At 42.0% G+C, this 18,899-nt stretch overlaps 1 protein-coding gene across 1 annotated transcript in view; it reads right to left on the bottom strand.

Annotated features, from left to right (window-relative positions):
• The window catches only part of si:dkey-288a3.2 (protein phosphatase 1 regulatory subunit 37), a 244,370-nt gene that overhangs the window by 148,494 nt on the left and 76,977 nt on the right, over positions 1–18,899 (bottom strand). Inside the window, exons 6-9 of the mRNA XM_039741206.1 lie at positions 16,061–16,208; positions 10,449–10,604; positions 6,576–6,688; positions 2,872–2,883 (exon numbers count right to left, since the gene is read on the bottom strand). Coding sequence (XP_039597140.1) covers positions 2,872–2,883; positions 6,576–6,688; positions 10,449–10,604; positions 16,061–16,208 — 429 coding nt within the window. The remainder of the gene's footprint in view (positions 1–2,871; positions 2,884–6,575; positions 6,689–10,448; positions 10,605–16,060; positions 16,209–18,899) is intronic.

Raw genomic sequence — 18,899 nt, 5'->3', positions numbered from 1 at the left:
TCTTTTTTCTCTTTCTTCATCATGTAAAGCACTTTGAGCTCCATTGTTTGTTTGAAAATGTGCTATAGAATTAAATGTTGTTGTTGTTAAGTCCCAGGATGTACTTGGTTGCTCTCTTCTGCACAGCTTCAAGTGCTGCTATGTCTTTCTTGTAGTGTGGTGACCAGAACTGCATACAATACTCCAGATGGTGTCTTACCAGTGAGCATAAAATCCCTTGACTTAAATTCAACAGCTTTTAGCACTTTGAGCTACGTTGTTTGTATGAAAACGTGCTATATAGGGTGGATCAGATCGAATTATGCAATTTTCATTACGCTATAACTTATTAAGTTTATTACATAGAAAATCACTTGAAAAATCCCGGACCATCGAGAAGTGTGCGAACTGACGACATGAAGAATCGTCTTCGTGCCAAACTGGAATCATCCCCACATGAATCAAAGTCGTCCAGATGATCTGAGAAATTTCAGTTTTTCATTTTTAATAATTTTGCAAAAATTATTAAAAAAAAAAAAATTTGTCATTCCGGGGTATTGAGTGTAGATTGCTGGACAAAAATAATGAAATCTACAACACAATAAAGTGTGCAGAAAGTGAAGAGGTCTGAATACTTTCTGAATCCACTGTATACAGTGTTTTTTTTTATTTTTTTATCCTCTTTCATTGAATGTCTTTACAGAACTGTACTTAAAGCCGACCCAGCTTTATTCCGCTCAAAGCTTCACTTTGGATGCGCTACATCAACGACACATTTGTCGTAATAAAAAGTGACCAACTAAATGAATTTCACTGCCACATCAGTTCGGTATGCCTTGTAATTCAGTTCACTAAGAAAAGAGAACTGAATGGATGCCTCAAATTCCTGGATAGCTCCATTGAAAGAGGTAACAATAGCACTTTTATTATGAGTGTTTTATCGCAAGGAGTGTTATGCGGACAAAATATTACACTTTTCCAGCAATCACCCTTCGTCACATGAATGGAGTTGTGTTAAGACATTGTTCAGAAGAATTTACACCAAATGTAATATTAACAAAGGAAACAAAAAAGAATGAAAGACATTATTTGTTCTATCTGTTCACATCAAATGGCTACCTCAGGACATTTATCAAACAATGCCTACATAGGAGATGCTCCAGACCTCAGCAAACAAATTAAAGGAACACCTAAAAACAAATCAGATCTCAATGGGAAAAAATCCTGCTGGCTATCTCTACTGATATGGACTGATATGGTAATGTGTTAGGAACGAAAGGATGGCACATCGTTTCATGGAAATGAAAATGATCAACCTACAGAGGGCTGAATTCAAAGACACCCCGAAAATCAAGGTGAAAAAATGATGCAGCAGGCAGGCAGGCGAGTCCATTTGGCCGAAATTTCATTGCAGCAACTCCAAATCATACTCAGTAGTTTGTATGGCCCCCACGTGCTTGTATGCTTGCCTGACAACATCCTAATGAGATGACAGATGGTGTCGTGGGGGATCTCCTCCCAGATCTGGACCAGGGCATCACTGAGCTCCTGGACAGTGTGAGGTGCAACCTGGTGGTGTCGGATGGACTGAAACATAATGTCCCACCCAGAGTTGTTCTATTGGATTCAGGTCAGGCGAGTGACTGTGGGGGCCAGTCAATGGTATCAATTCCTTCATCCTCCAGGAACTCTGCATACTCTCACCACATGCCGGACATTGTCGAGCACCAGGAGGAACCCAGGACCCACTGCACCAGCATAGGGTCTGACAATGGGTCCAAGGATTTCATCCTGATATCTAACGGCAGTCAAGGTGCCGTTGCCTAGCCTGTAGAAGTCTGTGTGTCCCTCCATGGATATGTCTCCCCAGACTAACCATCACTGACCCACCACCAAACCGGTCATGCTGAATGATGTCACAGGCAGCATAAGGTTCTGCACGGCTTCTCCAGACCCTTTCACGTCTGTCGTATGTGCTCAGGGTGAACCTGCTCTCATCTGTGAAAAGTACAGGGTGCCAGTGGTGGACCTGCCAATACTATGACAAATGCCAATCGAGCTCCACAGTGCCGGGCAGTGAGCACAGGGCCCACTAGAGGACGTTGGGCCCTCAGGCCAAACTCATGAAGTCTGTTTCCGATTGTTTGGTCAGAGACATTCACACCAGTGGCCTGCCTGCCTGCTGGAGGTCATTTTGTAGGCTCTGCCAGTTCTCATCTTGTTCCTCCTTGCTCAAAGGAACAGATACTGGTGGGTCCTGGTGATGGGTTAAGGACCTTCTACGAGGGGCCCTGTCCAGCTCTCCTTGAGTAACTGCCTGTCTCCTGAAATCTCCACCATGTCTTTGAGACTGTGCTGGGAGACACAACAAACCTTCTGGCAATGGCACATATTGATGTGCCTGCCAACCTGAAGAAGTTGGACTACCTGTCCACCTCTGTAGGGTCCAGGTATCGTCTCATGTTACCAGTAGTGACACGGACCATAGCAAAATGCAAAACAACAGATGAGGAGCAAAAAATGTCAGTGGCCTCCACCTGTTAAACCATTCATTCCTGTTTTGGTGCCCCTCTAGTGCACCAAAGCAGCTGAAACTGATGAACAAGCCCCTCTGCTACTCGACTGAGCAGATCAATAGCCCAGAAGGTTCATTGACTTGATGATATACTCGGATTCAAAAGGGTTCCTTTAATTTTTTTCAACTGTATATATTTACAGGTATATAGTTGCAACCCAGACAATGAAGCCTGCTGACATCACCTCTGGCTCATCTCCAGAAGTCCATGGTATAGGTCTAAATTGGTGGTGCCCAAGTACCATCAAAACGGTATCACAAAATAACACAAAAAATGTCAAGACTTTACAAGAGAGCCTTTTAGCCAAAAACCCCACATTAGAAAATGGCTGCCCTGTGTGACAGGTGAAATTGCAGGATTTAGTCAAGAAATAACTATAACTATATATATAGCCTTTTTTCCTGTGTCAGTATTTATAAAAATGTCCTTTCTTATCAGCAGAGGAGAAAGCTAAGGGTGCACATCGGCTCAGGTGAGGACAGCAGCCTGTGCTCTTTTGATGCTGTGAGTGAATGAGAGTTTGTTACAACGAAAACCATTAAGAGTGTCAGAGGTCCTGGGAAAATAGGCAAGAAGATGAGAGAGACAAGAGACAGAGAGAAGCTTGTCCATGTGGGGCAGGCGTGAGTGAACTAACGTAAGTTCTGAGTTCCTGGAGCCGGACACATGGCAACTGGCCCGTGACATGTCATGCCATGAACTCATATTGGAGAGAACAGGAACAACGGCATCTGGGATTGGTCGGCTGTATAAAGTCAAGTGTTAGACACAGAACTTTGTTGTTCTGCTTTTGTCAATCTGAGAGTGAATTCCATCTCAGGTGAGCAACAGATAAGGAAAAATAGCCCTAGAGCTTAGTAGTAAGGCCGTCTTGGTGAGATGTTTCCTTGTTTTGTTTGTAAATAGTTTTATGAAAAAAAAAAGTTATTTTCCGTGATTTAAGTGTGGAAGGAATGAAGAAGAAAAGGTTTGTTTTTGTGAATGTTTTTCTATTTTTCTTTTTGCTATTTGTTTGTTTTAGCATGTCACCAGGGCTGTGTGTGTAATATTTTCATGGATGACCGGACTCTGATTTTATATACCATTTTTGTTGGATCACATTTAATAAATACTCACTGTATGTTTACATTTTACTTTTTGCCCGTGTCTCATTTTTCTTTTCCACCTGAGTTGTGCTCAGGGTCAAGAATTACAGGTCATCTCACCCTCAGGTAGAAAACCCCAAAAAAGACATAATTTATCAAAAATATGCTGAAAATCCATAAAAAAAGAAAGGAAGTGATGTCTATCCTGACAGTAGAGAGGCTGCAAGGCAGTAACAAGTCCTGGACAGGATGCCAGTCCGTCATCGAGTTGATCATGTGGCTTTTGATTAGAATACTCTGGTTTTCCCTGTGGATTTCCAGATCTTGTGTATCTTGGTGGATTTTGTGTGCAGCAAGGTGTCAAGTTGGATAGCACCACCGCCTCATGCCCATGCACATTCTACAGCATTTCCCTTTGTCTGCATAGCCTTTTAGCGGATACTCTGATTTTCTGTAATATTCCAAGCAAATATGTATCAGTGTAACTTCAGGTCTATAAATTGTCCCGGGATGGATTATTATGCCCTGAACTGTAATGGCATCCCATTCAGGGCTGGTGTCCAATGTTGACTTCCCAAAGACCCTAGCAGAGTAAAATAAAATAAAATAATATATTGTATAGTTTGTGGTAAGCGGCCTCGGACACAAACAGGCAGACATCATTATAAGTCACCCAACACACGCTTTATTTCTAAATACTATATGCAGTGAAGCACACAACCCCAAAACTCCCCCAGAGTCCAGGCATCTCACACGACGATTATTCTCTTCAGGCCGCCTCCTTTCCACTCTTCCCGCGCTCCGTCCTTCTCCGCTCCCGACTCAAGCCCCCAGACTGTAGGAACGGCACTTTTTATTCCCACCCGGATGTGCTCCAGGTGCTCGATGATGCTATTCCAGCAGCACTTCCTGATGTGGCGGAAGTGCTGCTCTTGCACCCGGAAGCACTACGGGCGTCCCTGGAAGGCTCTTCCTCCATCTTCCCGGGTGTGGTGGAAGTGAATGTTTCCTGGGCTCTCTGAGGCTCGGGGCGCCCCCTGGCGGTGGCCACGGGTCCCAATGGGCTTGAGCCTCCTTGCTTCTCTCCCGTGGTCCTCTCCAGATCCAGGGCGGTTGCCCCCTCGGGGCATGGAGGACGTATACGCCACCTCCCGGTCCTTCCAGGAGTTCCAGCTGGGTCAAGCTCTACAACAAATCACAGTGCCACTCCTGCCCCCAACCTTCCCACGTTGACTCCAGAACAAAGTGAGATTCACACACTGTTAGCATACCATGAAATCAATCAATCAATGTATATGTACATACTGCAGCACTTCAAAGTATACCCAAGGGACTGGCTCGTTATTATTCAAAGAAATAATGTCAATCTTTGAAAGAGAAAGAGTCTGCCTTACTATTAGAAAAAGCTATGCAACGGGGTATTTTTTTAAAAATTGATATTCACCTTTATTCAAAAATGGGTCACCCATAATAATACAGTTCCGTGCTTCTGTTTGTTTTCAGCCGTAGCGCTGCTACTTTCATTATTTTACCTTTATGACAGTTTCTCTACTCAGTTCATTTTAGCGTTTTTTCTTTTTTTTTTTCTGCCTGACCAACATAAACTCCATCTTTTAAAGCGCAGAGGCAGGAAGGAAGAATTGCAGAGCCGTGGCCAGCAAGTCATGTGGTATTACTTGAAGACACCACTGCTAATTCATACCAGAGCAAAGAAAAACAAAGGCTTGCCATCCGGAGCTTCCAAGGACATAAAATGGCAGGTAAATTAGCAATTTAATAAAGTTCCTTGACACTGGAGCGGTTTATTTCTGGGCATTGTTTCTCTTTTTTTTTTTTTTTAAAGGCACCAAAAAAAAAAAAAACTAGCGAAAGGTTAATAACAGCCTTTCCCGTGTCATATTCGACACTACCAGCCACTGCTCTAATTATGATCATTATGGTCGCAAGGATGTCTAGTTATCCTTCTTAATCACAGACTACATGAGAAAACCTCCCAAACACATATCTATTATTTAATCAAACTGTTCACATTCAATGGCACTGAAATGGAACAAGTCCGCTTTATTTTCGGCCTGGATGGATCAGCCTTGAATGTGTATATCCAAGATGAAAGAAAACAGGCTCTTAATTTGTATCCTTTTGATTTTCAGTCGCCATTCCAATGACAGAAGGTGTAGTTTATTCTGACAATCAGTGTGTGTGAAGAAGAATGGATATTATTAGGGATTTTATATAAGATATCCCGCAAGGAAAAGTCACGCTATTTTTGGTGTGCCCATTCCCCCCGCCCGCCTGCAAATCTGCACTGTACAGTACAACTCTTAAGGTCGCTATGTGAGATTTAGAACTAGCTCCATTGAAGAAAAAAAAAAACAGATGAAGCACAAGCAACGTTAATAGACTGCTACAGCAAAGATATTCTTTTTCAGACCGATAGTTTTCATTTCATCTTGACTTTGCCAGCTAAATAATTCAGCAAAGTGCTGGAATATGATTTTCTTTCAAGAAAATGATGATTAGGATATTAAAGAAGATGCTAACATTTACATTTAAAATGATCATTAAAAAATAACTGTAATATGAAATAGGTGATAGCAAGTAGAATTGCAGAGTGCATTTCAATCAGACAACCTTTCAAAGCATTCGGAAACACACGGAATTTACAAAGTGACATGGTGCCACTCTTCTGCATGGTGCAGGTGAGAAGGCTGTTCATCTCTACTTGTACATCATTTTACGCGAGGGTCTGTAATAAGCTTTATGTTCAAGCCTTTTGAAATTCACCCTAAACGTGGCAAATAGGAGTCAGGAGTTTTGCTCCTTTGAAAATCATTCTTTCTTTTTTTGTTTTTAAATAAACCTATGCAAATGCAAATTAAGCCATACTATGGTCTTCTGTTTTATACCAAATAATTCCAACAAAATGCTTACTCACCAGGGCTTTTGCAAGATGCCTCATGCTTTGATGAGTCAGCTGGTTGTTCCAGAGTACCAAGCACCTTAGGCCAGAGTTTGGGACCATTAAACCTTCACAGATATCTTCCAGACCTGCACCATAAATTCATTGTAAGGAAATGAGATAGCAATGAAATAATAAAGACCAAGTTTGACAATAAGTGTATATCGTTATTGCTCAATAGTTACCTAAATTTACTTTAACTAGGCATGTTTACTGTGTACTTACAATGTAACTCATCTAACAGCGTAAGTAAGTATATTAAAATCATCGGGGGATTAAGAAAGAAAGGGAAATGTGTTCTTACATACATCATTACTTAAGTTACAATAATAATTCTTTACATTTATAGAGTGCTTTACATAGTGAGTGGGGAGCCACTTCATCTACCGTCAACATCAAGCATCCACCTGGATGATGCGATGTCAGCCATTGTGCACCATTACATCCATCCATCCCTCCTCTTCCACTTATCCGAGGTCGGGTCGTGGGCACAACAGCTTGAGCAGAGATGCCTAGACTTCCCTCTCCCCGGCCACTTCTTCTAGCTCTTCTGAGGGAATCCCGAGGCGTTCCCAGGCCAGCTGAGAGACATAGTCCCTCCAGCATGTCCTAGGTCTTCCCCAGGGCCTCCTCCTGGTTGGACGTGCCCGGAACACCTCACCAGGGAGGCGTCCAGGAGGCATCCTGATCAGATGCTCGAGCCACCTCATCTGACTCCTCTCAATGCGGAGGAGCAGCGGCTCTACTCTGAGCTTCTCACCCTATCTTTAAGGGAAAGCCCAGACACCCTGCGGAGGAAACTCATTTCAGCTGCTTGTATTCACGATCTCGTTCTTTCGGTCACTACCCATAGCTCATAAACACAGGTGAGGGTAGGAGTGTAGATCAACCGGTAAATTGAGAGCTTTGCCTTATGTAAATTATTATTAATTATGTTAAGTAGCAGTATAGCTACATACACACTTCTCATTTCTTATTTGATACCTTACCTTATCATACCTTGTGGGATACCCCACTATGAAAATAATGAATTCAGCTTTTGTTTTTGTTTCTGGTTCTACAAGTATAGGAGGAGTAGGGACAATTTACTCTATCATTAGCTTGGGAGCCATGCAAAAACAGTTCACAGCCCCACAGCATGATGGAACCTTCACCAAATTTGACAGTAGGTAGCAGGTGTTCTTCTTGGAATGCGGTGTTCTTCTTCCATACTAAGCGCTTTTCGCTATGACCAAATAACTCAATTTTTGTCTCATCAGTCCAAAGCACTTTGTTCCAAAATGAATCTGGCTTGTCTAAATGAGCATTTGATACAACAAGCGACACTGTTTGTGACGTGAGTGCAGAAAGGGCTTCTTTCTCATCACCCTGCCATACAGATGTGCTGAATTGTAGAACGATGTACAGATACACCATCTGCAGCGAGATGTTCTTGCAGGTCTTTGGAGGTGATCTGTGGCTTGTCTGTAACCATTCTCACAATCCTGCACATTAAATATTTTTCATTTTTTTAAATATCCTGCTGGGCCTGGGCTGGTTTAACAGCAACTGTGCCTGTGGCCTTCCATTTCCTGATTCCATTCCTTACAGTTGAAACTGACAGTTTAAACCTCTGAGATGGCTTTTTGTAGCCTTCCCCTAAACCATGAGACTGAACAATCTTTGTTTTCAGATCTTTGGAGAGTTGCTTTGAGGATCCCATGCTGTCTGTCACTCTTCAGAGGAGAGTCAAAGGGAAGGAAGCACAACTTGCAACTGACCACAGTAATACCTTTTTTCATGATTGTCTATGTAGTTCAAGGCTTAACGAGCTCATCCAACCAATTTGGTGTTGCAAGTAATCAGCATTGAGCAGTGACAGGCATTCAAATCAGCAAAATAACAAGGAGACCCACAATTGTGCACAGCCAGTTTTTCACATTTGATTTCATTTCATACAACTAAATACTGCGTCACTAAAAATCTTTGTTTGGAAAACACCCCAGTGCTCAGATGTTCCTAGGAAATGAAAGACATACCACTGTTATCTTTTTTGTTGAAAGTCGAGGAAATTATTATGCAGGCTGTGAGGGGTTCCCAAACCTTTTCATATGACTGTATATGCGTCTGGAGACCATTTTCAGAAGTCTCCATTTTCAGGGGTTAAAAACATTATGGATTAGAGGTGAAAATAGAGACTAATATCTACGTTTTTAAACAAAAGCATAGTAGTATAATTTTCTTGTCGTCATTATAGTACACAGATGGAAAGAGCTTGACCGTACTGGCAAAATGTCCACTGCGAGGAGACAGAAAAGGAGCAGTTGGGAGCATGCCATGATACGGCACATTGCCACACACACGTACCACACAACGAAGCAACTCAGGATCTCAGATTAGGACCCGAGCGCAGCAGTGCAATGGGTGACACCTCAGCACCACACTAGTTCGAATGGAATGGAACAGTGTGAGGTTTTTTACAGTGGCTGGAGTGCCAATCCTGCAACCAACTCCTGAATTTTCCCTGCAAGTTGGAGGACCTGCTTCTAGGACTGTGAGGTCAAAGGTTAAAAAGATGAGGAGATATAGATGCATTATAAGTAAATTTAGTTCTGGTTGGTCAAGTTGAGATGAAACAGATCCTTTCACTGTACACCAAATTAATAATAAAAATGTCTCTTGTGGAGGACTGCCAGCTTCTCATGCCGGTCCTCACCCCCAGGCCGCCAGGAGGAGCTCTCCCGACAGTAGTATCGTGCCCCGAGGTCCAGCAGGGCCTTATGGACTTTGTAGTATTTATACATAGCCCTGCTGGATACCTTGGGGGCCACCAGGAGTCGCTGTGGAGGGGCTTATAGGCTCTTTTATGCCTTATGACCCGGGAGTACGTCACGGTCACGTGACGGGAAGGAACGACGTGCTCCCGGGTTGAAGTAAAGGACTGATTGCCCTGACCCGGAAGGAATAAGGAACTGTGGACTGATGAGACAGGAACACCTCCGGGTCAGGGGCTATAAAAGGACTGTGGCTCAGTCCAGACACTGAGCTGAGCTGGGAGGTAGGAGGGTGAAGTGTCTGGGCGAGGAGGAGAGATTATTGAGTTTATTTGGGTAATTAAATATATGAGTAGAGTGTAGGGTGCTTGGTGCACTGTGCAAAGAAAGAATAAAGAATATTGGACTTTTATCCCGTGTCTTGCGTGGTACCTGAGGGTTCAAGGGAGCACCAGCGCCCCCTACTGCCACACTCTTTAAAGTGCTACGGACTGAACAAAGATGACCTGCTGGTTTAATCCTATTTTATCCATTAGCATATAACTTTCAATGAAAATCCAAACATTTATTCCACCAACTGGAATGGTTTAAAGTATGTGGCATGTCCCAAAAGGGCTACGAGTAGGGGAAACTTAATCTGGAAAGCATATTTCACAGCCCTTAATCTTGGTATTCATTACTATACCTCTCTGCTCTTGCAAGGTTCATTTGCATGATATTTATTCAATTATTACAGTGTTTCCAATCCTAAACAAATTAGTCACAGACGGAGAAAAGGTGGAGGCCTTGAATAACAGAAAAGCAGGTGTGGTTAAAATTAAAGAGCTTATCAGTTTTTACCATTGGAAAGATGTCTTAAGTCAGAAAACGAACACAGGTCATTTTAATTAAGATTTCATAAAGTTGATCTTTTCAATAAATCATATTCTACCCAAATAAATAAAACAAATAAATACATAAAACTGGTCTTTTAAATAAATCTGAATATCCAATTTTTAATTCATAAGATTAAAGGTCAAACAACATGAAACAGTAGCCATCAGTTTGTAACTGTTCCCATCATTCTTATTTGAATCATATTTATCATATACTGTACCTGTGTCTGAAATGTGGTTGTCTCTCAGGTCCAGTACTTTAAGAGAGCAATTGTATTTGACCAGGTCACCCAGTTGCATAGAGTCCTGAGAGCCATTGAGGCCATTGCTGGCTAGGTAGAGCTCCTGCAGCGCTGGGCTAAACGTGAGTCCTGAAACTGGAAATGTCAAATCAGCCCAAAATCATTTATTGGTTATCCACTCAGCTGCAATACACAGTACATCCATCCATCCATTATCCAACCTGCTATATCCTAACTACAGGGTCACGGGGGTCTGCTGGAGCCAATCCCAGCCAACACAGGGCGCAAGGCAGGAAACAAACCCCGGACGGGGCGCCAGCCCACCTCAGTACACAGTATATGCACTTGTTTATTGCCAACATGGTGCTGAATTATTGCACAGTTACTGTCTTAACTTACTCTTGGGAGGATCGTTTTATTTTAAAAGTATTGTGACATCCCTCTTGTGTGAATGTTACGTATATATTAGTCACTTAAAAGACTTCACGTTAAATTCCAAAAATAACCTTTTCCATGTTAATTAGAACTGAAAGTTAAACATGAAGTGGTTAAACTTATATTCCAAAATGAAAAGGCAATGCTGTATGTTTTAGTGTTTTACAATTACCTTGTAATGAAGTAGAACCAATATGCTGAAAACTGGCTGATTATTACTGCTTCACCGTAAGGCGGCTAATATAAGGACAGGCTAATATCACCCCCCCAAAGCCCCCACCTATGTCCCACTTTTGATATAATCAACTTAAACAGTGAAATGTGTATATACATACCGTTCAAATAAATTAAGGAAAACACTTAATCATCACAGTCTAACACCAAGTCAGTTAAGCTTCAGGGATAAGCATCAGTCTGTCCAGTTAAGAAGCGTAAGCGATTGTGAATCAACTTCACCTTCTTTGGTGCAAATGACAGGGACAACAGGTTCACTGGAGAGGCATCACCAAGAAAACCTCCAAAAAATTAAATGGTCTTGCGGTAATAGGCCACAGACAATTGCACTCTCCTTATCCTTCCTGACTGATTCCTCTCTACTTTTGCATTTTGCTAGTGTTCTTGTCACTACTGGTAGCATGAGATGGTTCCTGCACTTAATTCAGGGTTCATGGGTAGGCCAGCTCCTCCAGGATGGCACATCGATATGTGCCATCAAAAGAAGGTTTTCTGTGTCTCCCAACACAGTCTCAAGAGCAAGGAGGAGATACCAGGACACATGCCATTACACAAGGAACGCTTGACAGGGCCATAGAAGGACATCAACCCAACAGCAGGACCAGTATCTGCTCCTTTTTGTGGGTAGGAACAAGAGGAGCACTGCCAGAGCCCTGCAAAATGACCTCCAGCTGGCCACTGGTGTGCATGTTTCTGACCAAGCTGTCAGAGACAGACTCTATGAGGGTGACATGAAGGCCCGATGTCCTCTAGTGGAACCTGTTCTCACTCCCCATCACAATGCAGCTCAATTGGCATTGGCCAGAGTATACCATATTTGGCAACTCTGGCACCTTGTTCTCTTCACATATGTGAGCAGGTTCACACTGAGCACATGTGACAGACTTCTAAGAGTCTGGAGATGCCATGGTGAACACTATGCAGCCTGCAACATCACTTGGTTTGGTGATGGGTCAGGGATGGTCTGGCGAGGTTTATCCTTGAAGGGTCATACAGACCTCCAGGTGCTAGGCAACTAACTTCTGTTAGTTAATGGGATGAAATCCTCAGGGCTATTGTCAACCCTAACACTGGATGTTCCTGGATAATGAAGGAATTGATGACATTGATTGGCCCATACATTCCCCAGACCTGAATCCAATTGAGACCCTCTGGTTATGCATCAGTGCATCTAACACCGCCATGTAGTGCCACAGACTCTCCAGGAGCTCACTGATGGCCTGATACAGGAGCACGCCCAGATGTTGTCAAGAGTGCATTCAGGCACATAGGGGGCATACACACGGCTGAGTCACATTATGAGTGGCCATGATGAAATTCATGCAAACAGGATCAGCCTATGATTTCAATTTTTTGACTTTGATTTTAAGTTTGATGTTAAATTCAGCCCTCAATGGGTTGGTAATTTTAGATTCTATTGATCATTGTTACATCATTTTGTTCTCAATGTGTTACACAGTATCACTCAGTAAAGATTTTCCACTTGAATATTTTGTTCATCAAGATCTGATGTGTGATTTAACTGATCCCCTAATATATTTATCCCCTATATATTTATATATACAATATATGTGTGTGTATATATATATATATATATATATATATATATATATATATATATATATATATATATATATATATATATATATATATACATATATATGTAAAAAATACAGTTACAAGACATTTTTAGCTCTCTATAATAATAAAAAAATCCTGAGACAAAACGAGACTTTTTAGCCGGGGACAAGACGTGACTTTTTCAGAGAGACACTTTCATGTCCTGCGAGACCAGACTTTGTGCCAAGAGATTTAACTACACCCGGGGCTGGAAATAACAGACAAAGAGTAGATGACAAAGTAGAAAGTCGTAAAGAATTCAAAAACGTTGATGCGATACACATGCAGAGCAGGTTAGAGATAATGGAAGTACGAAAATGTGAAAGTCTCAGAGAAATGATAGTGAAGAACGCATTAGTGCAAACAAACGGAAAATATTACTCGGTGAAATAACGGAGCTGCGAAAAGAGATTGAACATATTGTTCAGATTTAAACTTTAAGTCAGAGACTTATAGATCGTCTAATTCATGTTGCCATCAGGGAAAAGTAGTGTTTCTTCCCAATGAAGAGGCCTATCCACGATAATTAAAATATTTGTTGTTTGGTGAAAGTGAAATCCACATACGTGAGTGGCAGAGACGCAAAGTGGCTAGTGGGCCAGGGGGGTTGGCAAGCGAAGCGAACAGGGGGCAAAGCTCTCTAGTACATTTACAAAGAAAGAATGAAGACAGGAATGAATTTTGTCCTCCCCAACATGTAGTAATGCCTATAAACATATATACCTGTACAGTTAAATACACACCGCACCCCCTCATGAAGTTCACACAATAGTCCTGTGACCAAGGTGGTCCCTCTTATAGACAGAGAGATGTACAGTGCTTTAGTCAGCCATAGAATTGCGGTCACTAAATAATGAGCAAGACTCTTATTTGATAAATATTATTATATATGCAACATTCTATGATCTGCTTCTCGCAACTGAAGAGGGCACCATGGCGGATGTTTACCGACTTGTAGACCAACCACAAGCGTTACCTGGTAGGTAACGACCCATACAATCAGATTGTGATTCAGACAACGAATGCCATGAATGTAATTACCCCGATCTACATGCTGTCAAATAAACGAACCACACGCCGTGGCAGAACGTAAAGAGGCTTCGCTACTGACATCCGAGGTTCGATCCACGAGAGGGGGTGCAGTGAGTGTGTACGCCTGATGAGCCCAGAATTAGGGCGAAACACGTGTCGTGTACTCTTTGCATTATGTGACAGTAAACTATGCAACATATATGTGTATATATGTATATATTTATATATACAGTATATATATGCATGTGTGTGTATATATATATATATATATATATATATATATATATATATATATATATATATATATATTATAATGCCCAACATTTAATGCAATACATACTATGTCAGACCATTTTACAATAGCTGCAGGTAGTTAGTGTGCACTGGCACCTTGCTTAGCCACATATTCAGGCCTCATTCCCTGAAGGCTGCACACAGTTTCCTTTTCCTTTTCTTTTTTTTTTCTTTCTCTTATAAATCGATTTAGCAGATTTGATCAAGTCACTTGGTTGCATGCAGAATGCCAACATTGTCATCATTCACAGTTGGAACCAAGTGGAGGGGATCATTGCGATTGATTCAGTGTAGTCTTGCTGCAAAGCCTTCTACAGTTAGTTTTGTAATCAAGCCTGGGCAATCGATCACAACGATCAGTGCCACTAGCTCCCACTGTGCGAGAAAACCTACTGCATTACCAAAATGCAAGATAAACGGTAATATTTAAAGGTCCAGCCTCTTTTTTTTTCTGTACGTACCTTTTCTCACTCTTCAAAAATCAAATGCATAGCTTTGTTTCCCTACTGTCAATAAACTAAAGCTCATCAAAGCAAGCAGTGGGTCGTGCTGAATGCTAAAGCAATCACTTTAGACCGAACAGTATTGAGACGCAAGTATAATCTGTTTTCAGATTAAATCCAAAGACAGACAAGTCTTTATTTTAATAATATTATTAAGAATTGTGTTGATGGCAGAATGGTTAGCAGTGGTGCCTTTCAGCTCCAGGTACCTGGGCTCACCTACCAGCGTGTACAGTTTTCATGTTTTCCCAGTGTCTGTATTGGGGTCTTTTTCCACCCTACAGATGTGAATATTGGTAGGTCACTGTAAACTGGCCTGGGGCGATTTAAACCTCCTTTTGACGGACGGGCCTCCTATTCATGGCCTTTCCTAGAATGTATGTGCACAAGGTGGGTGTTGCTTGATTTCCCCTCATGCTCTGCTGTAATTATTCAAAGAAAAAAAAGTTTCTGTACTTCTGTAACACATCCATTCATGTGAATAGTTTCACAGTATTTTGTACAACAGATCACTCAAAGTATATTAAAAGTATATGATATAAGACTTTTACATTTGGGCAGCATGGTGGCACAGTGGGTAGCGTTGCTGCCTCGCAGTAAGGAGACCCGGGTTTGCTTCCTGGGTCCTCTCAGTGTGGAGTATGCATGTTCTCCCCATGTCTGCGTGGGTTTCCTCCCACAGACATGCAGGTTAGGCGCATTGGCGATTCTAAATTGTCCCTAGTGTGGGTGTGTGTGTGCCCTGCGGTGGGCTGGCACCCTGCCCGGGGTTTGTTTCCTGCCTTGCGCCCTGTGTTGGCTGGGATTGGCTCCAGCAGACCCCCGTGACCCCGTAGTTAAGATATAGCGGGTTGGATAATGACTGACTGACTGACTTTTACATTCAGATATGGTTTTAGTGAAAGGGCTTTGTGTGAGCCAGATATTAATACTGCCAAAGAAAATAATCATTTCCAGGTCTCTTGCTGCATCCATATGTGAAGTATGTTATCACGTGTGCCATTAAAATGAGCTTTTCCCAGCATGTTATTTTTGTGAGCTTTGGGCCAATGCTAGACCTGCATCAATGTATTAACATGAAAGTGACATTAGAAGATTAGGGGATTAAATCCTAGATTGGCTTGTCAGGCTGAGATTCTCATTTGAAGGAAGGAGCTGCTGTAAATATGTATGCTGCATTCATCTGCTCTTGTTGATCAGGTCACGGCAGTCATGGCAGAAGGCAGGCTGATAAAATATGTTCTTTAAACCACTGCCAAGAAAGAAAAATGATCTTTTTGCAGCACTAATGCAAGGGGGTTTGTGCGACGTTGTAATTAATGAAGCACTGCAGCCATTTGCAAAGATGCATTCCATTTCAGTAAAAGTTGTAGCTGCTATGCAAAAAAAAAAAAAAATGTGAATGTAGTTTATGAAATATCTTAAGAACATATTTGTCATATTTTCCCATTAGTTTATTTAAAATAGTCTTACCTAGCGTAAACAGAGGGCGGCCAGTTAGGTAGCAGTTCTCAAGGTGCAGTACTGTCAGCCTACTGAACTGCAAGGCTCGGGACAGAGTCCGCGCAGGGCATTCAAGGAGTGGCATGTTACTGGCATCCAGGCCCACCAGGCAACTGCTCTGAAAAACACATTTACAGGAATCATTTTGTGATTTGGTCACAGATCAACCGTTCCAACCATTCTATGTCGGCTTTTTAGCTATCATTATGGCATTGGAATGTTTACTTGTGTTTGCCCTCCACAAAACAAGCAAAACAGAATGCAATAAATACAATAAGCTGTATAGTATACCACACATTTCATAACAACAGTACAATATAAACAGCCTCCGCATAGAATAATGAGTAAAATGTAAATCGTTCAGGTGTCTTCTTCATGGGAAACAAGAATAATGCCCATCAGGATGATCTGTGTACCCTCTGATAGCTTAGGAGTCCAATTCCTGCTTCACAAATCTTTAAGTAATGGCACTCATTCAGTAGCTACCCATCACATGACTTTTAGTTGGAGGGAATATCAAATTTAACAACTGCAGTTGCCAATCTCTACGCCTGAGAATGTCAGATTACACAACTGGCAACATTGCAAATCTCCAGGACATGATAAAACACTAGCACGGTTTCACATTTCCAGAGTGTCGAGATCACACCCCTTTTACCAACAGCCAATAACATGCTGCCTGACAGAGCTGTCACTGTATGAATGCTTTCTACGCTCAGTAAGTTCAGCCCCAAATCTGATCCCTTTTGACTTTCTCATAAACGAAGTATAGGGAGAGTATTGTAATCGTCCAAAAATTCCATTTTGAGATTTTGATAAAGGGGCGGCACGGTGGCGTAGTGGGTAGCGCTGCTGCCTCGCAGGTTCTTCCTGAGTGGAGTTTGCGTGTTCTCCCCGTGTCTGTGTAGGTTTCCTCCCACAGCCCAAAGATATGCAGGTTAGGTGCACTGGCAATCCTAAATTGTCCCTAATGTGTGCTTGGTGTGTGTGTGTGTGTGTGGATGCCCTGCGGTGGGCTGGGATTGGCTCAAGCAGACCCCCATGACCCTGTAGTTAGGATATAGAGGGTTGAATAATGGATGGATGGATGGATTTTGATGAATCTTGATGTTTTAGACCACCCTGACCTTCTCATATATGAAGTATAGGGAAAGTATTGGAATTCTCCATAAATTCAGTTTCGACTGTGGAAGTCGTCAATAGCACCAAATTCCTGGGTGTCCACCTGGCAGAGAAGCTCACCTGGTCCTACAACACCAGCTCTTTAACCAAGAAAGCCCAGCAGCAGTTCTACTTCCTGCATAGGCTGAGAAAAGCCCATCTTCCACCAGCTACTCTAACAACATTCTACAGAGGAACTATAGAGAGCATCCTGAGCAACTGCATCACTGTCTGGTTTGGAAATTGTACGGTCAGGGATCATAAAGCCCCACAACAGATAGTGAAGACAGCTTAGAAGATCATTGGTGTCTCTCTTCCTTCCATCATGGACATTTACACCACACGCTGCAACTGCAAAGCCACCAGCATTGTGAATGACTCAACAAACCTTTCATACTCACTGTTTACACTTCTGCCATTGGGAAAAAGGTATCCGAAGCATTCGAGCCCTCACCACCAGAATGTAGAACAGGTTTTTCCCCCAAGCAGTCAGACTCCTGAACATTCATGGACCGATCTGATATCTGATATATGTGTTCTGCTCTGCAATGTTTGCACGTTTGCACATTTGTCTCACATGCACCTTGTTATATATTACGTGTCTTTATGTTCTGTGTCGTGAAGTCTTCATTGTCCTGTGTTCTATGTAGCACCACGGTCCTGGAGGAACGTTGTTTCATTTCAATGAATGCTGTACTACTGTATATGGATGAAATGACAATAAATACTCTTGAATCTCGACGTTTTAGACCTCCCTGACTCCGAAAATACCATTTTTGGAATTATGTCTGTGTGCGTGTGTGTGTGTGTATATAAATACTTGAGTACGCTTTCACTTAGGTTAACCAAATTTTGCATACAAGTATGAGGTACAAAACACAGATTTCTATATAAACTTTTGGGCTATTTACGTTCACCGGAAGTGGTACTTCACTTTTTATTCATGCAGCTGCAGAGTCTGATTTATTCAACTTTACTTAAATAATAATTGTTCAATATACTATTAATTTGATTTGATTGGTTGTTGATGATTCTTTAATATACATAATATAAAAATATAATCACTGTCTTGCGGTTTACTTCTCAAATATCCATCCCCACATCTGAGTATACGAGAAAGTCGAGGGGAGACCACTCCCGATATTTTCTGTTCTGTTGTTTTACACAAAACACAAGACATCAGAAAGATGAGCCAGTGTGTTAGAAGGATTCAAAACTGTGTTTGAAATATGGAAATAATGCTATTTGACGCATTTTTATTTTTAAAATCTGTTTCTTGTGGAGTACTGTGTCTGCTGAGCTTCTAGTTCCTAATGGACAGGGAGACTCCAGAGAGCAAAGGGTGACATAGAGCAGAGACAGATTAGTGCACAGGGAAAGGATTATCCAAAGACCATCATGTCTGGTAAGAGTACTGGAAGTGTTGGAAATAGGGCCCTAGGGAGGAACACGATTAAGTGAACGTGAGAAATGTATATCCAAGGCAGAAAGGGCAGAGCTTGACCCTTCTTAGAACAAGGGAGTAGCTTGTAATTTTTGGAACCATGCGGTTATTCTGAGAGAGGAAGAAGGCCACCCTGGTAAATGTAATTTAACCTTATGGAACAGGGACACCAGGGGTGACTAGAAGAAGCTCTAGTCTGGAGTC

The sequence above is a fragment of the Polypterus senegalus genome, chromosome 18, assembly GCF_016835505.1.
Source record: "Polypterus senegalus isolate Bchr_013 chromosome 18, ASM1683550v1, whole genome shotgun sequence".
Taxonomy (NCBI): Eukaryota; Metazoa; Chordata; class Cladistia; order Polypteriformes; family Polypteridae; genus Polypterus; species Polypterus senegalus.
The sequence above is the reverse complement of the archived record's forward strand: the minus strand, read 5'-3'. Positions and strand labels throughout refer to the sequence as shown.